Source organism: Protopterus annectens, chromosome 1.part0 (genome assembly GCF_019279795.1).
Source record: "Protopterus annectens isolate FY-2018-M chromosome 1.part0, PAN1.0, whole genome shotgun sequence".
Lineage (NCBI taxonomy): Eukaryota > Metazoa > Chordata > Ceratodontiformes > Protopteridae > Protopterus > Protopterus annectens.
Genome location: NC_056725.1, coordinates 652,043,543 through 652,066,938, shown reverse-complemented (window position 1 = coordinate 652,066,938; position 23,396 = coordinate 652,043,543). Strand labels below are relative to the sequence as shown.

Below are 23,396 nucleotides of genomic sequence, written 5' to 3'. Positions count from 1 at the left end.
AGCTTACTGCAGACTGAAGGGAATTCAAATATACCCTTATCTGGACGACTGTCTAATTCAGGCAGACAGCATCTACGTTTTGTACAAAGCCTCCTCAAATTCCTGGGATTCTCTGTAAACATAGTCAAATTTGACACCATCACAAGAGAGAACTTTTCTGGGTGCTCTTCTAAACACTACAACCCAGATGTCTTTTCTGACATCCGAAAAACAATTGCAGCTGGCATCAACTTTCAAAGCCTGGGCAACTCTAACCCATCTATCTGCAAGGAAATTCCTGCAGGCTTTGGGTTACATGGCCTCCTGCATCCTTCTCGTACCATATGCAAGACTACACATGAGGAAAATACAGTGGTACCTAAAGTGTATGGTCTCAGCATTACCACAGTTTGGACATACTGATTCCTGTCCTTCCTTACCTTCAAATGGAATTTCTTTGGTGGTCCAGGGCATGTGCTCTAAACAAAAGGAAGCCCTTCCGTCTGCCTCCTGCCTCTCAGATTCTAACCACGGACGCGTCGGATTATGCTTGGGGAGCCCATTTTCAGGGCAATTGTCTGCAGGGCCTTTGGACAAAGGATCAGAAGCACCTGCATATCAACTTAAAGGAGATGTTAGCCGTTCAGAAAGCTCTATTGGCCTTCAGGAATCTCATACAGCCAGGACAACTACTAATACGGACAGAGAACACCACAGTTATGTGGTACATAAACAAGCAAGGGGGATCTCATTCCTACACCCTTTGCAGACTAGCCATGGATTTATGGAACACAGCTCTATCTTGCAATCTGGATCTTCAAGCTCAGTTTCTACCAGGAAAACAAAACTTACTGGCAGACAGTTTGAGCAGAAACCTTTCGGATCCACACGAGTGGATGCTGGACACCGAAATATTCAGGATGATAACAGCAGTCTGGGGATGTCCTCACATAGATCTCTTTGCATCCCATCTAAATCATCAGCTGCAGATTTTTTGCACCAGGACATTCCACAGAGGGGCTTGGAAAGTGGATGCCCCGTCATTCAGTTGGTGGAACCTCTCGGGATATGCCTTTCCGCCTCTACCTCTTCTTCCACGAGTTTTATTGAAGATAAAACAGGACAAACCCAAGATGATAATCTTGTTGGTTCCGAATTGGCCTCGGCAGTTTTGATATCCAACTCTAATAAACCTATGCCTGGAGCCCCCTTGGATTTTACCTCAGTCTTCGAACCTTCTGTCCCAACATCGGGGTCAGGTTCTACACTCCCATGTCAGAACTCTCAGCCTGGCGGCCTGGTTAATTCAGGGCCTTTGATTTCTTCTTTCCTACCCAAGCAGGTTATGGATGTCATTTTGGAAGCTATACGTCCTAGCACTAGGAAATCTTATGCGGGAAAATGGAAAAGATTTTGTTCCTGGATGCAGGCTCAGGATTCTGATACTCTTCTTCCTAACATTACTTTAATTCTACTTTACTTGACGGATCTCTTGCATAAGGGTCTCTCTTTCTCTTCTATTAAGATCCATGCTTCAGCTATTTCTGCTCATTATAATACAGACCCTCCTATCTTTTCCAACCAGCTCATGAGGCAGTTCCTCAGAGGAGCTAAGAACTTATGACCTCCTAGATCTCCTCCTATTCCTGCTTGGGATCTCAGTTATGTTTTGGAAAAACTAACCTTGCCTCCTTTTGAGCCTGCTGCTTCTGCTGACAAGTTTTTATCTTGGAAGACGGCTATCCTGTTGGCACTAACCTCTGCCAGGAGAGTTTCAGAGTTACAAGCTCTTATGGCTGTGGAACCATATATTATTTTTCGTCTTAAGGACTAATCCTACCTTCATGCCTAAGGTGGTTTCCAGAGTGGCCTTAAATCAAACTATCCACTTGCCAACTTTTTTCCCTACTCCTCAAAGGGGAAAGGATCTTAAATTCCTTGGATGTACACAGACGACTACGTTTTTACCTGGACAGAACCAAGGAAATCAGAAAATCAGAACAATTGTTTTTCTTATGCTTCAAGTTCCCAAGGTAAAGCCATTTCTAAACGGACCATTTCTAAATGGATTGCTCATGGAATCAGGTTTTGTTCACACCATGGAAAGCAAATCCCAGTGAGTATAAGGACTCACTCTACCAGAGCTGCGGCTACTTCTGCTGCCTTCCTCAGGGGAGTTCCTACCAAAGACATTTTGGAAGCTGCAACTTGGAGTTCAGTGCATACTTTTTCTAAGCACTACAATTTACCTCTCTACTCTGTCTAGGGCAGGCTTTGCCTCTGCAGTCTTGCAAGGTCTTTTAGCCGCCCCTTCTTTATGACCTCCTCCCTTTCTTTCAGCTTTGGGATTCTACCCTACAGTCATGACTGCAACAGTGAAACACGATGAACATAGTACAGTTGTGTACACCTACCATAAATGTAGATGTTCAAGTGTCTTCACTGTTGCAGTCTGGTTTTCCCTCCCTCCTGTCCCCTCTTATTTTTAGTTTTGTGTGGTTCCTTTTTTATTTTTTCACCGTTCTTCTGAGGTGTATTTGCAAACGTTTTGGGACCATTTTCATTTTGGGACTCCTGACATCTGGGGCAAGAAAAACTGGAGAAGAATGGAGTCTGTTGTCAGCTTTATACTCCTGGCGCTCTGACGTCAGGGAGCAGAGTTGAACAACTGATGCCGGACCCAGACTTTGGGATTCTGGCCGACCGAGGGCTGCCTGCCGGCAGGGGAGAACCCTACAGTCATGACTGCAACAGTGAAGACACTCTAACATCTACATTTATGGTAGGTGTACACAACTGTACTTTCTGAGTAGCTAATCTTCATTGCTAAGACTGTGCTAAGCTAGAAGGTTGTTTGCATTGAGTGGAGTGTAGCTTGTTGGCAGGGTGTACTGTTAAAGATGTGTAATTTCAGGTTCAGGAGTCATTGACCTGAAATTTTTTTTGTCTTCTAAAGTGGGGAGTGGGGAGTAGAAACTATGTAGAAATTTTTGGTGAGGAAGAGGCTTCAAAACATGCTGAGCAATATCCTTAGAATTGGTGACGCTCATGATTATTGGCCTCCACTGTAAGGTTAGAACAATAGTCATATTCTCAACCTCTGCCCCACAGCAGGGGAAGAGTGCATTTGGGCAGCAATTGCAGGGACCTTCTAGGTAACATCAGCTCATAATGCCCTGCTTCGATAATGGGGGAGCTGAATCCACATATTGGTACAGACAAATGGGATATGATGATGGCCTAGCTGCACATGGGTAGGGCAACAGAAACAAAGTAAAGGCTGTTCTAGACTCCTGTCTGGCAAACATCGTGATGCAACTTCACATGGTTCAGCAAGAGACTATCATAAGATCACATACAGGAGTGGCTAACCTGCAACTTTTGTTGACTTCCTCCTAGTAAGGAAAGTGCATTGGGGGTAGTGTCAGCAATTATCCCCAGTAAATCAGTTGGCCCACAGCATGAACCACCTGTTACTGCAAGAAGTGATATGAGGCAGCTCAACTGTCAACAGAGGCTAGGGTTAAGAGAGAGCGAGCGCAAGAGTTTGAGGAAATAGTTTGGGCTTTAGCACCTCGGGAAGAAGAGAAAGTAGGTGAAATTGAGGAAGAATGGCAGCATCTCAAAACAACAATGAGGATTGTAGATCAGATGTGGCCAAGCCAGGTGTGGAAATGAGGTACATAAGGAAAGCTGGTGGTGGAGTGCAGACATCCAGAAGGTAATAATAAAAAAAAAAGACTAGTGCGGGAAAAAGTGAGGGCTAGAAAAACATGGACCAGGCTAAGAGTACTACTGGCTGGCTAATGAAGGCTGAGAGAGCAATCTGAGAACAGGGCATCAAAGGCTCTGTACTGATTTCTGGAAAGTGACTGAGTAGAGGGCATAAAGAAACTGTCTTGTCAGGTTGCAAAACAGAATCTTGAAGAAGATAGTTATCAGACACTTCATATGGCATGCCAACAGTAACTTGCCAGTCCACAGGACATCAACAGCGGATGGAAGAAGTACTTCCAGCAGCTTCTGAAATGAAGAAAACACAACAGATGCTGTACTGCCCCAGACACCACCTACATTGAAAGAGGAGGAGCCCACCCTAGAAGAAAACTGCTCTAAGGAAAATGAAATGAAGGGAAACAGTGGGTCCAGATGATGGCACTGCAGACTTAATCAAGATGTTTGAGTTGGGGGAGAGGAGGCTCCGGGTGGTACTTGTAGCAGTATTGTGAGAAAGGCGCATCTCTGACTGGAGAATAAGCATTCTAGTGTCTGTGTACAAGAAGAAAGAGGATATTTACATCTGTGGCAAATATATTGGTATCAAACTCCTGTTGCACTGCATGAAAGGTCTGGAGAGGGTGATTGTGATAAACCTATACACGGAGTAGTAGAAAGTAAGATGGAAGATGAGCTTTGGATCTGCAGCACAACCAATTCAATGTTTGCAATGAGAGATTGTTGAAGCTAGGGTTCAGGAAAGAGCCCAACTGGGTATTCTTGGAGTTGGAGAAAGCATGTGACAAGGTCTCAGGAAAGCTGATTTAAGGCCCCCCAGTGACACGAGTAGTGTCTGAACTCACAGGGGGGGGGGTTGCTGTGGGAGTGGGTGAGCATCCCGGTTCAGCTCTGTGCCCCCTGCTTTTCATACTAGTGATAAACTATATTGGCAAATGGGTGGGAGGACAGATCAACAAAGTTGCTGTATACAGATCATGTGACTTTACAGAGAGACTGGTTGAGAACATCAGCAAATAATGGGGAAGGGAATGTAAAACTGGATGAAACTGAATATAGGGAAGACTGTTAAGGCAGCAAAGGTGGGGGAAATAGGAGGAACCTGAGAGTTGAGATGGAATGGAAAATGGTGTAATGGTTAGTGTTTGGGAAGAGTGGTTGAGAAGGGAAGTCTGAATGAGAAGGCAAGGGCTAGAATCAGAGTGGCTGCAGCCAACTGGCACAGTCTTAAGTAAGGTGTATAAAACAGTGGTGCTACCAGTACTGCTGTATGCCTTCATTGCCCAGGTTTCTGTAACAGAATGTTTGAGGAAGTTAGAAGGGATAAAGATGAAGTGCCTGAGACTAGTTGTAGGGTGTGTTGTGTGGGAAAGGTGAAATGAGGACATCCAAAGCAGAATTATAAGTAGCTGCAGTTGCTGTGGTCAAAGAGAACATATACTGTGGTTTGGGAACATGTGCAGAAAAGCTGAAGACCACCTGGTGAAGGTAGGGCACGGGAAGAAGGCAAGAGGAAATGAGGGCTTTCAGTGCAGAGAATAAGTTAGCAGGGTGGCACTGAATCGAGAAAGGTGGTGACAGTTATGTGACATCCCGACCCCATGTGGAAAATGGGGAGGAGTAGGAGCAGGATGAGGAGGATGATAGTGATTTGAGACCTGGACCATTGGGAGGAGGAGGAGCAGGATGAGGAGGAAGATGGTGATTGGGACTTGGACCCAATGTAACTGCTTTTTGATGATGGTTTAAGTGGAATTTATTCTGCAAGGGTCTCTCAGTGTAGTGACAGTTTTAACACCTCTGCAGTAGTGTGGGAAGAGGGGGACTCTCAATTCCTCTTGAATTACAAAAGAAAACACTTAAAGGCCTGCAGTTTAGTTACTTTTCTGGCTGTAGCTGGATAACTTAAGTATAATGTAAAGGAAAGTCTGAGCCAAACATAAATGAGGGTGATTAGAGACTGAAAAGGAGCAGTCCTTTACAGAAGGTAAAGAAAATAAGTGACTCTCTCAAATCCTTTTGTATGCCAGTGGCATGCGAATTCTAAGTTGCTTCTTTATGACTGGCATAAGTCATACAAAGCATTATGGGAAAGAGAGGGTTGAAGGCGAGCAAGGTCACATTGATACATTAAGCCCCGTTGGTAGCCATGTTGTGGAAAACAGGCGAAAATTACAAATAAAGCAGTAGGTCTGGAAACGAGCCGCGGTGGTAGCATTGTCGCCTCACAACAAGAGGTTCTCCCGTTCGATTCTCTGCTGGAGCGCCTTCTGTGTGGGGAACAATAAGTTGTAACAGATGTAGTATTTGTACAAATATTGTTAAAACATTTAATAGTATAAAATTTGAGCCTAGGGAGGTTTATACATGCAGAAGTAAAGGGGGTAATGTATGCACTTAAGTGTCCTTGTGAACTTTACTATATAGGGGAGACGGAGAGAATTCCGTATTAGGTTCATGGAACATGTTAGGGATGTGAAAAATAAGAGAAAATAAAATAATTGCTTCACATTTTAATACATTTCATAATGGTGATGTCTTTATTAAAAGGCACTGTTTTAGAAAGTGTGAAATGTTTATTTGATGATGAAAGTGTTTTGAAACAAAGGTTGTTGTATAAAGAAAGCATTTTTATTTTAAAGTATAAAACTATGACACCCACAGGGCTTAATAATGAGTTTAATTGGAAATGTCTACTTTAAGACAGGATTTTACTATATAATTGTATAATTTTTTTAATTAAAACAGGGTGTGTGTTATTAATTAGAAGTATCTATATAAGAATATGTACTTTGCATTTTCAATGTTTGATATTCCTTGAAGGTGGAAACACCGAAGCGCTAGAAGTAAATAAAAAGATTAACTTTCTGCTTGTGCCCTTTATTTCACAGTCGGTGAATTTTGTTGGGGACAGAGTTCTATTTTGTCTGGAAGCTAACCTGTTTGCATACAGAAGGAATAGAGATCTTACACAGAGTATGTCACCACCTAGTGGCTGACTTGATGTCATGCAGCTGTGCTCACCTCACAGTGATGGTCACAAAGTAGGAGAAAATTGTTAAAACAATTCAATGACATTCACCTAATGACTAATTGCAAAAGAAGGCTTGTATACATAGGTTAATCCATTAAGTACAGAAGAAGTAATTGGGGACCTGGGGACCCAAGTTGATAGCAATCTCTCATTTGAAAACTACGTGGCCAAAGTGGTTAGAAAAACATTTTATATAGCCCACCTAATCATGAAGGGATTCACATCTAGATCAGGGGAGGTCATCGTGCCTCTTTACTCATCCCTCATCAGGCCCATAATTGAGTACAATGCCCCTTTTGGGATGTACCTTACCAGACACCTGCAGCAACTGGAAAGACCCCAAAAGTACCTCACCAAGAGGATCAAAGGGCTCAAACAGATGCCATATGCTGCCCGGTTAAAGAAACTCCAGCTCTACTCGGTGGCATACCGCCTGCTCAGAGGTGATCTGTGCCTGACGTATAATGCCATGTCCAACCCGGAATTAATGGACATGCTGCAACTCAGAAAATCCAAATCCCATCAAGCTGCGCGCTCGAGAGACTTGAACCTCAGCACTGAAATAAATAGGACATGCTGGAGGGACAGATTCCTAACCCAGAGTCTCCCTTCACTCTGGAATAAAATCCCAGTCCAGGTTAGGCAGAGTCCCTCATTGACTCTCTTCAAGAGGAATCTTGAGTGGATGGGAGATTGTAGGTTTACCCCGGGTATCACTTCTATGTCACTGTTAGACAGAGGCACAGTATACTAACCTCGAAAAAGGGCATAACAAAATTAATTTAAAATGGGTGACGAAAGCCAAACACACACTGGCTAGTTTTATAAATGCCCTAGGGCAGATAGCCTAGTATGAACCTATATTTCCTAGGGGTGATTTGAGCTTTTGCTGAATCTTTTCTTCAGAACCGGAGGTGGGGACACGAATCCCAAGGCTTGTGGCTGGCCTTAGCAAAAGTGAGCACAGGCAGCTGACTAAGGGAAGCTCCTACAGGTTAGGACTACACTACATTTTTCATTTATATAAAAGCGAGTTCGTTAAAATTGAAGTCATTCGGGAAGTAGAGTATATTTTGTCTGCTTGCTTAGAAGTCTGCACTCCCAAACCGAGTTATAAAGCAAAGAATGTTGAAAAGGTTTCTATAGTAGGTTTTGGTCAAATACATACATACTATTGACAGGTGGGGATGATGGTTGTATTCTTTGTTTTAACATTTCCAGTTTGGTCAAGTATTTGAGAAAGCCACTGGTGTCTTGTAGCCTTACTTGTAAAAGTCTGCTACGGAAATGTTTCAGCAGTTATTCACTGCAGCTGTTGTCCTATCTGTTGATCTGTGGTGAGAGCCTTCCGTGGTTGGTCAAGGATACCCTCCCTTCCTTTTTTTACTGGGTTTTGGATGGCCCTTCTTTCCAAATTTGGTGGTTGGTTTTGCTTTCGAGTCTGCCAGCTGGATCTAATTGAAAACTGTATGACTGTGCAGATATGTATTATTTTTAGCTGCAGTGTGTGCTTGCTTTTTTACAAGGGTTTCTCATCTGGTGCACAAATCATTTTATTCTTGATTTGAAGCCGGGTGTTTGCAGATGACAAGGAGACAAACTTGGGTGGGCGATAGATGCTTTTAGGTATGCAACATCAATAGGTGTGCAATTGATGGCAGGCTTCTGTCCCAGACCAAAGCGAAGGAACTATTTCTCCCCTGATTCTGCATAGCTTCCAGCTATAACCTCTGGTTCTCAAACTTGCCCATCCCCAGATCCTCCATTTGTTGTTTGGTGGTGTAAATGTTCGAGAAGTAGCCCCCTTAGTAAATCGGATGTGCTTTGAGGAGTGAGTGACCCTAATGGGAGTTAGAGGTATGGAGCCAGAAGCCATCAGTGTAATGGTAGCTGGTTATAGTCCCTAGTTGTGGATGTAGCTATTGCAATGAGTTTGGGGTGTCATTGCCATCCTCCCACTTCCCCAATAACAGAGCTAGATGCTGACAACATTACTCTCTTCCTTGCCAACCATCTCCCTACAGGCCTTACTCCATTCCCATGTATATGGATGCCCTCTCTCTGGACCATTGGGTACATAGATGTGTGCAGAGAAAGTTGATAGAAAAAATAGCAGTCTGATTTTTTTTTTTCTAATTTTTGATCGGATAAATCCAACCGTAGGACCATTCAAAAGAATGAGCTGTACCCTCTTAAAAGATCAGCTGCTATGGTAAGGACATTGAGGGTTTTTGAGGAAGTCTGTGCATGTGTTTTGCTGGGTTGGCCTTTTATTTCTGTTATTTGATTAATTTTGCAAGGAGGAGGACTCTATTTTGTCTTGCTGGTTACATCTGTTGGGTTATGTTGCAGGGTTTTTTTTTTTTGAGTAGCAGCATTTTAATGTGATGCTTTTTTGAAGCTCTCTTCTGTGTTTGTATTTTTGCATAATGATAGTCCGTACAATTTTTATCTGCTTACAAACCCAGCATTTATAGTTTGAAAGCTGTTGGCTTTTGAAATTGGTTGGTAGGGCGTTTTTGTTTGTTGTGTTGACCACATCCATGTTTTGGAGTAATCAAAATGTTTTTTTCCTCCCTGTAAAGATTTAGTGGCTCTAGATTTGGGTCCAACCGTGGTGGTGGTAGTGGTGGAGTAGGAACCAGCAGTGGTGGAGGACCACCACCACCACCAAAGAAGTTTGGTAATCCTGGAGATCGACTGAGGAAGAAAAAGTGGGACTTGAGTACACTTCCAAAGTTTGAGAAGAATTTCTATGTGGAGCATGCTGAAGTTGCCAGGATAACAGCGGTAAGATATGTTTGACATCTTTCTGTAACATCTAGAGGGTTTGGAAGGGTGTCACTTCCTAGCTGTTTTTATTGATAGGCTCTCAATAGGAAAGAGAAAAGGTTTAGGGCATTCAGATAATCTGCTGTTGAATGCCCTTGTTTATTGGAGACAAGCGTCCATATGCCAGTGCTGTAAGAGAATTGTGAAGGTTCTTGTTCCTTAAACAGTATGTACAAGATGTATTACGACTGGTAAATTATAAAAGCTTTACACCCACTTTAAGGCTAAGCCATATACATGTCTTGGCTTTGCGTTTCAATTTGCATCTGTGATTGTGAGCTTGGTCAGGAGTGCATAATTGATGCTGCAAAAGCTGGACACTATTAAAGTTTCCTTGTTAACTAAGAGTAGTAGTCAAAAAAAAAAAAAAAAGTCGACAAGCTGACACAAAGGTCAGCACAGAAAGAGGCTGCCCATCCACCCATGTGGAGACTGCAGCAATCCTGACATTTTCTGTCACACTCAAGGTAATTGGGACTGTTTGTCCCACCTATCAATGTGTGGGAGAGAGGCACTTTTGGAGTATTTTATGGCATGTTGAGGATAAGGACAGTAATGTGTAAGAGCTGCAAAATGCCCTTCTAAACAAAACCACCCCTACTACATGTTTTTCTTGCGTCCTATGCCATCAAAAAAAGGTAAGATGGATGACATGTTAGTCTTAAATCACCCTAGACACATTTAGCCCCAAATAAGTCTTTTTGTGTATTCCTGGATTAGTCGCCCTTCCTGCTTTAGACCCTTTGGTGTTAACCAAATGCTTATTCATGATAGCACCTTACCAGAAGCTACAGGTAGCAGAAACTTTCCTGCACCTAGACAATTGCTTTTGGCTGCTATTCAGATTTGACTTTAAGCCATCCTCTGAGAAGTTCCTAATTGGTGTTCTATTCTTGAGCAACTGGAGTAAATCTTTGAAGTCATTGCTGACTCCATCCAAGCTGCGTACATTAGTTGGCTACATTTTGGACACCATTTATCTCTGGACTTGTCTGCTGTCTGATATGGTCTGCCCAGAACAATTTCCTTGATTTATAAACTTTAGTACAATATCACTCTGTTCATTCCTGAAAAGCACAGCCAGGAATACCATACAGAGCAGCTATGAATCTTTGCAGGTGTACGGATTTTGCGATTTAATAGTAAAACATCCTGGACTTGGGACTAGCAGAAGATTATTGTTCGTAGATGAGATTCTTGGTGTAAAGATTTGTTACCTTGCCAAAACAGTTTCAGCCACAGTTCCTCAGACTGATGGGATCATTGCAGGATGTAAATATGGGAAGTACAATGGTGTGTCAGGAGCAAATAGTGCCAGCATCTTCAGTTTCTCCTGACTAGTACACCCTTGCTTCCTTGCATCAGAAATGAAATGGAAGGGTGTTAAAGAGCATCCAATTGAACAATGGTGTCTCTGTTTTTAAGGCTTCTGACAGGATCCTAAATTCTGACCTAGCTGGGGGTTGGGCATGCAGGGGACCTGTGGGCCCAAGGAACTTTAAGACAAGCAAATAGGGGGGCATACAAACGTAAATGATGGCATTGACCCTGTTCATTAGGGCATTTGGGCCTACTTATGATCAGGACAGAACACCAGACTTATTTGGTACATAAGCAAGGACTGCCCTGCTCATAACTTCTGTGCAAACTGGTCATGTGGGTTTGAGAGAGCATGACCCAGGAGTCTGTTGCAACTAGTGACTCTTTTTTGATCTCTGACTTGGATAGCATGATGTGCAGACAGTTTAAGCAGAACTGCAGTAGACTCCAGTGAAGTGATGCTAAGCAGGGAAGTGATCATGGATCTTGGCTAGAAGTATGGTGTGTTAGAAATTGACATTTTTACTTTTCCACAGCTCAGGAAGTATTTTACCAGGGCTCCCAAGAAAGAGGCCTAGGTGATGGATGCCTTCTCCATTTTTGTGGACAGGCCTATTTTTGCATGCTTTCCCTCTCATTCTCTTCATCCCTAGATCTAGAAAAGATCAGGATGGAAAGGATGATAGCACCCTTTTGGCCAAGGCAGCATTGGCTATTGCACTTGCTAAGCTTAGACGTGGAGAATTCTCTTTTGGTGTCACAAGCTGGTAGATCACCTCCTGTTGTAGAAACCTGGAGGGAAGAGGACAGAGTCATGCAGCAGCTTGAGTATTTTGAGGCTGAGTGTGGGTGATCTAGTTCTCATCCACACCTGGCTTACATATATGAAGAGAAGACAGAAATTCCAGTTGTAAAAAAAAAAAATCTGTCTGTGCCTAGCTTGAGGGAGATGCAGGTTCTGCAGCAAAGTGGTTTTGTATCTGTGCTGTGACCTAGATTTGTTTGGATCAGGATTTTGGAATTACTTCTGAGCTGCTTTTTTGGTCAGGTGGGTGGATTTTTCTCTTCTAATCCAAATCTATCTAAATAGTTTGTCGCATTTCTTGTCTATGTTAAGTTGTCAATCTCGCCTTCATTCTTGCTTGATGGGTTCGGAGCCGATCCTCGGCTCCGACTCGGCACTAGCTAAGCTCGAGAGTCACTTTTACCAGCTCGAGGCAGCCCCATATCCCATGATGCAAGGCGGTAAGTACCCAGATCTCGTTTGCCGCTTCGCTTATGAGGTCCTCCTTTTACCAGCTCCTGGTAAGTGATTTGCTACTTTGATATTTTAGCCCTTTTTCACAAAAAACCCTTTAATAATTAGTTTTAAGTTAATTTTAAAGATTTTCTGACAGAAAATTCCCTGTCTCTTCTTATTTTTTTTAGTCAAACTTTTCCCATCCCATCCCATCCCCCTGTTAGGGTGTGTGTGTGTGTTTTTTTTCTAGTTATACCTTTTTGGTATATTTAATTTAATTCTTTGACTGGTGTGTGTGTGTGTTGTGTTACACCATGTCAAAAGAAAGGGTCTCAGGCTTTAAGAAGTGTGACTCGTGCTGTCAGAAGATGTCTCTGACAGACGGTCACACTTCTTGCCTGTATTGCCTGGGGCCTCTTCACCTGCAGGACTCCTGTGCTATATGTCATTCTTTCAGCCAGAGAGTCCTGCAGGAAAGAAGAAACAAATTAATACTCAGGGGCCTTCTTAAGCCGGAGGGCTCTCCGGCTAAGTCGGCTCCATCCAAGACTGTCAAGTCTTCCAAGGCCCAGGCCTCTGTGTCAAAGCCTGCGGCCTCGGCTCCGACTCGTTCTGAGTCGAGATCGGCTCCGGCTGGAGCCGATTCTGGCTTAACTAAGCCTTCGGCACCGATGGCTATCGGTGCCGATTCTGCATCGACCACTTCGGTGTCGGCTCCGATCAGTTCCGACCACCATGTGGCACAGGCATCGGTGTCGGCTCCGATCGGCTCCGACACCGTTACTTTTGTGGCTGTATCGGCTCCGGCTGGAGCCGATGCATCGAGGCTACCTGTCGGCTCCGATCAGTTGTCTGCTCCGACAGGTTCTATAGTTTCATCGGTTCCGATGGCTCCTTCGAGGAAGAGGTCGAGGTCTCCTTCCTTGGAGCCGATACTTTCGGCTCCGGCTTCACCTCTCCTTTCGGAACGGAGCCATCGGAGCCGATCTTCAAGGTCATCCAGGCTTTCTGACCATGACTTAGAGAGAGTGGTCAGTAGATTACTTAAGTCACAGGCACTGGCCCAAATGTTACATAGTCCGTCTCAACAGACGACTATTGGTCCACACCCCGTTGCAGTTCCTCCTTCAACTCTACCCCAGAGTTTGGAGTTGGAGTCTTCGGGAATGGTTACTGCTACGGCTGGAGGACAGATACCCCCTTCTGTTCCTTCAGCCTCTACTCTTATCTCCTCTTCGAGACCTTCCTTAGAGGGATTCGGTGGCCGGGCTTCCATGGTCTCCTCCGAGGGGGTGAGTGGCATCGGACCCTTGTCCGAACCCGCTCTTCCCCTTGGAGCCTCGGCCTTGGTGAGCTCGGCTCCGACATCTGCCTCGGAGACTTCCCTTCGGTGGTCCCTGGAGTTCCTAGTTCTTCGAACGGGTTCTCTCGGACCTGCCTGGGAGGGAGCATTCGAGGTGATGAAGAGTGTGCTGGCCACTGGTATCAGTCAGCAGTCTGTTCCCTTAGCTCCTCCCTCTATAGTGCCTGTTGACATCTCTGCCACTTCTCTTGCTACAGGACCCAGAGATCCTCCGCCTCAGGTTTCCCCATTGGGAATTTCCCCTCTTCCGAGGATTCTCCTGATGTTTCGGGAGATCCTCCTAGGAAGAGGACTTGTAAGAGGAAACATGTAGACTCCCGAGTCTATCACTTCAGATACTGACTTTGATGAGTCAGAGGGATCCCCAAGATCCCCTCTGAGGATGTCTCCTTCTCAGACATCCTAGAACTCCTCAAACAGAGGGAAACTGGCCCACCAACAATCCCTCTGAGGATGAGTCAGTATACCTAGAGGCGTTTGGATCTCGGCCCTCCACCTCCTGGGTGTCTCTGCCTTCGACCCCTTATGCAGGTTATTGCCCGAAGGCGTGGGCAGCTCCTGACTCTGTAGAGCCAGTCCCTAGGAGGCCTTCAAAATTTATCACTGCCCGTGTGATAAGCAATTCCTCACTAAGGGTGTCCCCGCTGATGCTATGGTGGTGGCTGCTGCCACCAAAAGGAACTTGCAGATCCTTCCGTGCCGCCCATCCTCCTAATAAGGACTCTAGGACCATGGATAGATACGGTAAGCGGATGTTTTCCTCAGCGACCTTTGCTATGCTCGCTGAATTACCTATGTCACTTCACCAGACTCCAAAGGGATATCCTCAAGGAGCTAGGTGATGTTGTTCAGGATCCTACAGCTGCAGGAGCTCAGGAAAAATTGCTTCGCAGCTAGGAACCCTTAATTCCATTGCAAACTCCTCCATGCGGCTAATATCATATGCTGCTGATGGTGCAGTAGGGCCGCAGGTACAGGTGTGGCTCTTAGACGCCAAGCCTGGATGCGGCTATGTGACTTTGCAGATCCCTTTCAAGGCGTCCTTCACAAATTCTCCCTTTGATGGGTCAGCTTTGTTTGGCCCTCAAGTGAAGGAAACTTTGACCAGGTGTGAGCAGGACGGCAAGACTCTTTCTGCCGTGGAGTCCGTTTTCCACCCCTTCTAGACCTTACCCCAAAGGACAGAAAGGTGGCAAAATGTGGTTCCGCGAAATCCCAAGGAGTCACGCCGATTCACGTGGTCAGTTTACCCCTAGAGGCAGAGGGGTAACAACAACAGACGCCGCTCTAGAGGCAGAGGGGGTCCAAAAAACCAGGGAAACAGAGAGCCTCTCTCTGACAAGCCCTTTCAGCATCCCTGAGATGTTGCCCGACTGTCCCTCCTTGGAGGCAGTCGGGGGAAGATTATCACTGTACCCAGAAGCCTGGCATTCCCTCACTCAAGACAGATGGGTACAGTCGATCATATCCAAGGGTTACATAATTCCTTTCGAGGAAAGTCCTTTCCCCTCAAATTCCCTTCCAGATGTACCACCCGGTCTAAGGGAAATTGCAGAGTTAGAAGTTTCAAAACTACTGCAAAAAAGAGCCATTCAGCCAGTTACAACAGACCATTCAGAGCCCGGAATCTACTCAAGGTTCTTTTTGGTCCCCAAAAAGACGGGAGACTGGAGACCAATATTGGATCTCAGCAGACTCAACAAGTCTGTGAGGAAGACAAGATTCCGAATGGTCACTCTTCAGTCAATTCTGCCCTTCTTACAGAAGGACAACTGGATGTGCTTAATAGATCTTCAGGATGCGTACTATCATCAAAATTCACAGACGCTCCAGGAGATTTCTCCGCTTTCGGCTGGGGTCCAGTCATTTCCAGTTCAGAGCCCTGCCCTTTGGTCTCACTACAGCCCCCAGAGTGTTCACCAAATGTATGGCAGTGGTCACGGCTCACCTGAGACGTCAAGGATTCCAGGTGTTTCCGTATCTCGACGACTGGCTCCTTTCAGCCACCACCAGGCACCAGCTTATTCAAGCCAGGGATTACACAATAAAGCTTTGTACTCTTTTGGGCATCTCGATAAACTTCGAAAAATCATCCTTATCGCCCTGCCAGTCTATTACTTTCATAGGCGCAAACTTAAACACTGTTCGGATGTCAGCTACCCTTACAGATCAAAGAGTTTCAGACATTCAAAGTCATGTCAGGATCATTCTAGCCAACCAGAAAGTACAGGCCAGAATGGTTTTAAAGGTATTAGGCCTCATGGCTGCGGCCATTACTCTTCTTCCCCTGGCTCGCTTCTACATGCGCCTTCTTCAGTGGATGCTGTTCACACAGTGGTCGTACCAACAACTTCCAATGCGTCACCAGATTCTGGTGACACAGACTTGCAAAGATCATCTTGCTTGGTGGATTACATCTCCTCAGATTCACCAAGGCAGACACTTTGTACCCCCATCCCCGTTAGCCACTGTCACCACGGATGCCTCCCTGATCGGGTGGGGGGGGGTCATTATCAGGGCAGGATGGTTCATGGGACGTGGCAGCCGTTCGAGTACCACCTGCACATAAATGTCCTGGAGATGAGAGCGGTGCTTTTAATGTTGCAAGCCCTCAACGACTTTCTTCCCGTAGGGACAATTGCAGTCCACACAGACAACATGTCTGTAGTTTGGTATATCAACAAACAGGGCGGAACCAAGTCCTACCCCTTGTGTCGAGAAGCGCTCAGACTATGGCAATGGGCGATCTCCTCTCATCGGTTTCTGGTAGCAACGCATATCCCTGGGAAAACCAACATTGTAGCAGACAGATTGAGCAGAGCTATTCTCATGCCTCACGAGTGGTCTCTCAAGCAATCTATAGCGGAAGAGATTTTTCTGGAATGGGGTCGTCCATGTTGCGATCTTTTGCTACTCCCCAAAACAGCAAATGCCCAGACTTCTTCTCTCTCTTCCTCTTCCAGGCCATCCCCAGAGACGCTCTGACCCAGGATTGGCCCCAGGGACTTCTTTATGCCTTCCTCCTTTCCTCTGATCCCTCAAGTTATCCAGAAAGCTACCGCTTTGAGAGCCAAATTGATTCTCATTGCCCCTTACTGGCCTCGACAAGTTTGGTTCCGTTCCTCCATCATCACCTTTTGGTGCAGCCGTGGCATCTGGACCCAGTGCCAGATCTTCTGATTCACCAATCGGGTCAGCTGCACCGGTCAATCCCTTCTCTCAACCTCACAGCATGGTTGCTCCACTTCCTTCCTTAGCCAGGCTTCCTTTGATCTCTAACCCAGTTAGAGACATCATAGTAGCTTCTTTAAAATCCTCTACCAGGAGGATTTATGCAAGCAAATGGAAACGTTTCTCTTATTGGGCTAAGGCCAAGAGTACTGATCCTTTCACTGCCCCTGTTCAGGCAGTCCTGGACTTCTTAGCAGAGATTTTTCATGCAGGCTCCTCTTCCACAGTCAGAGTTCAATTGGCTGCTATCTCGAACTTTCATGTCGGGATCGCAGATCACAATATTATGTCCCATAGGCTCTGCAGGGCCTTTTTGAAAGGAATTTTCCTACTCAAGCCTCCAATCAGGAATCCTCCTCCTCAGTGGGATCTAAATTTAGTGCTGACATCCTTGATTCTTCCCCCCTTCGAGCCAGCTGTTTCTTGTTCCCTGAAATTTCTTTCTTGGAAAACTTTATTTCTAGTGGCTATTACATCGGCCAGGAGGGTGTCTGAACTTCATGCTCTATCGGTTCGACCCCCCTATTTGGTTTTTCATAAAGACAGAGTATCATTGAGAACTAATCCGACCTTTCTGCCTAAGGTCGCCTCAAAAACCAATTTGAATCAATCCATTGATCTCCCTGTATTTTTCCCAAACTATTCAGACAGAGCCGAACAAAAACTACATTATCTTGATGTCCACCGTCAACTCAGATATTATTTGGACAGAACAAAAAAATTTAGGAAATCTGATCAACTTTTTGTTTCCTATGCGGATAATAAGAAAGGCCTTCCTGTTTCTAAAGTGACCTTGTCTAGATGGCTTTCTTGGTCATCTCTGAAATTTATCTGCTCAGGGAAACAGCTGTGCTCAAAACCTAGAGCACATTCAACTAGGAGCTTAGCTACTTCTACAGCCTTTCAAGCTAGACTTCCTTTAGACACTATTTGTGCAGCGGCCACTTGGGCCACTCCTCATACGTTTGTTTCCCACTACAAATTGGACTTGGCCTCCAGGGACAGAGCCAGTTTTGGCTCTACAGTCCTCAAGAGTCTGTTCCATTGAGCCACCCAGGATAGAGGTGCTAGGGACGCGGTCCCATCAAGCAAGAATGAAGGCGAGATTGACAATTTAACATTAAGAAGTTATGCACCTACCATAACGTTCCATGTTAGTTGTCTTCTCTCGCCTTCTTTCTTGCGACCCTCCCTCCTTCCCCCAGGCCTGGACAGACCTTTCTAAGAAATTATTATGCTGAAGACCATTCAGACCTGGTCCTTCTTCCATCCTGTAGTTTTCTTTCTTCCTTTTGGAAGTGTTTTTATGCTTGGTGTTATTGCCCTTTGTCATCAAACGAGATCTGGGTACTTACCGCCTTGCATCATGGGATATGGGGCTGCCTCGAGCTGGTAAAAGTGACTCTCGAGCTTAGCTAGTGCCGAGTCGGAGCCGAGGATCGGCTCCGAACCCATCAAGCAAGAAAGAAGGCGAGAGAAGACAACTAACATGGAACGTTATGGTAGGTACATAACTTCTTATTTTCGTTCATTGATAGGTACTAGGCTATCGGCCCTGGGGCCTATACAAGCCCAGCCAAAAAGGTACCCTGGCTTTTGCCACCCAAGAAAATTATTTTCCTGTGCCACTGTCGAGCAGAGCCACAGAGGTGATCCCCGGGGTGAATTTCCTATTCCCCATCCAGTTTTCAATATTTTTCTTGAAGAGTGCTAATGAGGAGCTTTGTTTGATATAGATAGGTAGTTTATTCCAGAGTATGGGAAGTCTCTGGGACAGGAATCTATCCCTCCGGCATGTTCTGTTTATTGTGGTGACAAGGTTTAGGTCCCTGTAGCTCAGAGGGATTGGGATTTCTTTAAGTGGAGCATGTCCAACATCTCTGGGTTTGATATAGCTTTGTATGTTAGGCAGAGATCACCTCTGAGTAGGTGATATGCGACTGAGTAAAGCTGAAGTTTTTTTTTTATACTGTCTTGAGTAGGGTATCTGTTTGAGACCGGTAATCCTCTTTGTGAGGTATTTCTGTGGCCTTTCCAGTTGTACAGGTCTTGTGAGGTACATACCAAAAGGGGCGTTTTACTCTGTAATTGGTCTAATGAGTGATGAGTAGAGGGGAACAATGACCTCTTTTTTTTTTTTTTTCTGGATGAGAAACCTTTTGTGATGGTGTGCCACGTAGAAGGATTTCCTGACTACTGTGGCGATGTGAGTATCAAAGGAGAGACTACTGTCCACCTGTGTCCCAAGGTCTCATCACACTTTCGGTGTTCAGTATACTGTATATATATATCGTGTCTTTGTTTTATGGGTTTCAGTATTAAAGTGTAGGCAGCTAAGAGATACATGTGGAAATGCATTGGCCTAGAACAGTTGTCTGCTAATACACAGTAAGCAAGCCCCTGTCTTTTACAGGTGGCACAGCTGGTTTACTTTTGCTGAGGGGTAGCGTGAGTGCCTAAAGTAAAATTGATGTAATTGCTTCTGAGGAGCAAAGTTGATGTCAAGAAATGTGTATAAATATTTGAGGTTTGTCTGTGTTGCTCTTATTTGCTGGTGGAAAAAGTTGGAAAGACTCTGATTCCACCCCTTCCCCTCGCCTCACAGTAAGACATTGTCCTGTTCGATTTCTCAGCTAAAGCGTCTTCTGTGAGGAGACATGTGTGAATGGGCATACCTTCGTTGAAGGTTGTACGTTAGGACTGGCAACTCAGTACGTAAAAATCTACTGCCAATCATTAGCGGACTGGAGTTCCGCTGTGGCGACCCCTAACCGGGAAAAGCCAAAAGATACAACAACATTGTTTGCCTTTAAGTTCATTAATTCACTTACAAGCTCTTGTGGCTGTGTTTTATTTATTGCTATCTATTAATATGAGAAGAGGGCAAAATAATAGTGTAGGAGTTGCTTCAGTCAAGAGCAGCAGTAACTGTTGGTCCATGGCCAACCAGGGTGGCAGTAGTACTTTGCCAGGAAGAAAGTTTTTGGCAGTTGGAGAAATCAGACAGTCTTCCCTTTCAATGGTCTCTCTTGTGTCTGAGAAAATAACTTTGGTTGAAAGGTAGTTAAGGGTAGGTAAGGGACACATGAAAACTCTGGTTCTCACAGAGTGGTCAGAGTGGTAAGAAATGGGTTTGGAATTCTAGGTAAAAGGCTCTGCTCTGAAAGTGTCTTGTGTGTAGTGCAGTCTGGGGGTGGATGTTGAAAGCTCATATTAAGGTTGGACGTGCATATTCTGTAATTCACTGTTGTGGTAATGATTTTTTGAACTTCACCACATGAAGTCTTGCCAGCCCAGCTTCTGGATTTTTCATCCTGCTGTCTCCAGGCTGGAAAAGTGCCCTCTCACTTGGATATCTGTGGTATATTCATGATGCAGTTTACTCAAGATTCTCATTTCTGATTTATCATGAAGAATTCATTGTGACCTGGACTATAGAGCTCAGATAAATTATTCTCATTGGAGTGCTTGTCTGTTTTTGTGTTTTGAATGTTAGTCTGTTTCAGCTTTTGGTTGCCAGGGCTAGGTAACTTTTTCTTCAGAATCTGTCAACAATTATTTATAGTTTGGGAAATGTAACTTGTAAATGCTTCCTTTGTGAATGTTTATTGTTTGAGGCCTAAACACAGTGAGCATAATTGTACCTATTGGCCAGGTTAACTGAAATTTGGTCGAGGTGTGTGGAATCTCCTCTGCAGGACCCAGTTAGTTTAATGAATGGGACTACTGTGGCATGAGCCAACCCACAGCTGAGGTAGTGTTTGAAATATTTGAAAAAGCATCCTGTAGAGAAGAAAACCCAGCCACTGGGGATGCACAAGCCAGTGCATTTCTTTGTGCCGGTCCCAAGCCCGGATAAATGGGGAGGGTTGCGTCAGGAAGGGCATCCGGTGTAAAACTTCTGCCAAAAATTACTGATGCGGAGAACTTTTCATAATTGCATACCGGATCGGTCGAGGCCCGGGTTAACAACGACCGCCACCAGTACTGTTGGCCAACAGGGTGCTGGCGGAAATTGGGTTACTGTTGGCCGAAGGAGAAGAGGAGGGCGAAGGCATGCCCGAAGTCAGGAAGATAGGAGGAAGGTTAGGAGTGTAGCAGTGAGGGTAGGAACTTTGAATGTTGGCAGTATGACTGGTATAGGAAGAGAGCTAGCTGATATGATGGAGAGAAGGAAGGTTGATATATTGTGTGTGCAAGAGACCAGATGGAAGGGAAGTAAGGCCAGGTGTTTAGGAAACGGGTTCAAATTGTTTTATCATGGTGTGGATGGCAGGAGAAATGGGGTAGGGGTTATACTAAAGGAACAATATGCCAAGAGTGTTTTTAGACGTGAAGAGTGTCTGACCGAGTGATGTTTATGAAGCTCGAAATTGATGGTGTAATGATTAATGTTGTTAGTGCATATGCTCCACAAGTTGGGTGTGCGATGGATGAGAAGGAGAAATTTTGGAGTGAGTTGGATGAAGTTGTGGTGAGTGTACCCAAGGGTGAGTGACTAGTGATTGGAGCGGACTTTAATGGGCATGTTGGTGAAGTGAACAGAGGGGATGAGGAAGTGATGGGGTAGGTATGGTGTTAAGGAGAGGAATGCAGAAGGTCAGATGATTGTGGATTTTGCAAAAAGGATGGACATGGCTGTGGTGAATACGTATTTTAAGAAGAGGCTGGAGCATAGGGTGACATACAAGAGTGGAGGAAGATGCTCACAGGTTGATTATGTATTATGTAGGAGGGCCAGTCTGAAGGAGATTGGAGACTGTAAAGTGGTGGCAGGGGAAAGTGTAGTTAAGCAGCATAGAATGGTGGTATGTAAAATGACATTGGTGATCAAGAAGAGGAGGAGGAGTGTGAAAGCTGTGCCAAGGATTAAATGGTGGAAGTTAAAGAAGGGTGATTGTGAAGTGGAGTTTAGGGAAGAGTTAAGACGGGCACTGGGAGGCAGTGGAGAGTTACCGAATAGCTGGGAAACTACAGCAGAACTAGTAAGGGTGACTGCTAGAAAGGTGCTTGGTGTGACATCTGGACAGAGGAAGGAGGACAAGGAGACCTGGTGGTGGAATGAGGAAGTACAGGAGAGTATACAGAGGAAGAGGCTGGCGAAGAAGTGGGATTGTCAAAGAGATGAAGAAAGTAGACATGAGTATAAGGAGATGAGGCGCATGGCAAAGAGAGAGGTGGCGAAAGCTAAGGATAGGGCATATGGAGAGTTGCACGAGAGATTGGACACTAAAGAGGGAGAAAAGGACCTGTACCGATTAGCAAGACAGAGGGACAGAGCTGGGAAAGATGTGCAGCATGTAAGGGTGATAAAGAATAGTGAGGGAAAGGTACTCTCAAGAGAGGAGAGTGTGTTGAGTAGATGGAAAGAGTATTTTGAGAGGCTGATGAATGAAGAGAATGAGAGAGAGAAGGTTGGATGATGTGGGGATAGTGAATCAGGAAGTGAAACAGATTAGCAAGGAGGAAGTAAGGGCAGCTATGAAGAGGATGAAGAATGGAAAGGCTGTTGGCCCAGATGACATACCAATGGAAGCATGGAGGTGCTTAGGAGAAATGGCAGTGGAATTTCTAACTAGATTGTTTAATGAAATTTTGGAAAGTCAGAGGATGCCTGAGGAGTGGAGAAAGTGTTTTGGTACCTATCTTTAAGAATAAGGGTGATGTGCAGAGCTGCAGTAACTACAGAGGGATACAACTGATTAGTCACAGCTTGAAGTTATGGGAAAGAGTAGTGGAAGCAAGGTTAAGAAGTGAGGTGATGATTACTGATCAGCAGTATGGTTTCATGCCAGGAAAGAGCACTACAGATGCAATGTTTGCTCTGAGAGTGTTGTTGGAGAAATACAGAGAAGGTCAGAAGGAGTTGCATTGTGTCTTTGTAGACTTGGAGAAAGCGTACGACAGGGTGTCTAGAGAAGAGTTGTGGTATTGTATGAGGAAGTCGGGAGTGGCAGAGAAGTACGTAAGAGTGGTACAGGATATGTACGAAGGTAGTGTGACAGTGGTGAGGACTGCACTGGGAGTGACAGATCCGTTTAAGGTGGAGGTGGGATTACATCAAGGATCAGCTCAGAGTCCTTTCTTATTTGCAGTGGTGATGGACAGGTTGACAGATGAGATCAGACAGGAGGCCCCGTGGACTATGATGTTTGCAGATGACATTGTGATCTGTAGTGAGAGTAGGAATCAGGTTGAGGAGACTCTGGAGAGGTGGAGATATGCTCTAGAGAGTAGAGGAATGAGGGTCAGCAGGGCTAAGACAGAATATATGTGTGTAAATGAGAGGGAGGGTAGAGGAATGGTGAGGATGCAGGGAGTAGAGTTGGTAAAGGTGGACGAGTTTAAGTACTTGGGGTCAACAGTTCAGAGTAATGGTGAATGTGGAAGAGAGGTGAAGAAGAGTACAGGCAGGGTGGAATGGGTGGAGAAGAGTGTCAGGAGTGATTTGTGACCGACTGGTATCGGTAAGAGTGAAAGGAAAGGTCTACAGGAGTGTAGTGAGACCAGCTATGATGTCCTTCAAGAATGCAACTGCAGTCATAACATGTGGGTTGTCCTGCCTCAGGCAGCCCTCGGTCGGCCGGATTCCAAAGTCTGCGTCCGACGTCGGCTGATGTCGCATTTCTCTCCGACGTCAGAGCAGCTGGAGTACATAAGCA

At 45.1% G+C, this 23,396-nt stretch overlaps 1 protein-coding gene across 1 annotated transcript in view; it reads left to right on the top strand.

Annotated features, from left to right (window-relative positions):
• Positions 1 to 23,396, top strand: part of LOC122793771 (probable ATP-dependent RNA helicase DDX17) — a 1,394,853-nt gene that overhangs the window by 155,170 nt on the left and 1,216,287 nt on the right. Inside the window, exon 2 of the mRNA XM_044061964.1 lies at positions 9,334 to 9,538. Within this exon, the coding sequence (XP_043917899.1) occupies positions 9,334 to 9,538 (205 nt within the window). The remainder of the gene's footprint in view (positions 1 to 9,333; positions 9,539 to 23,396) is intronic.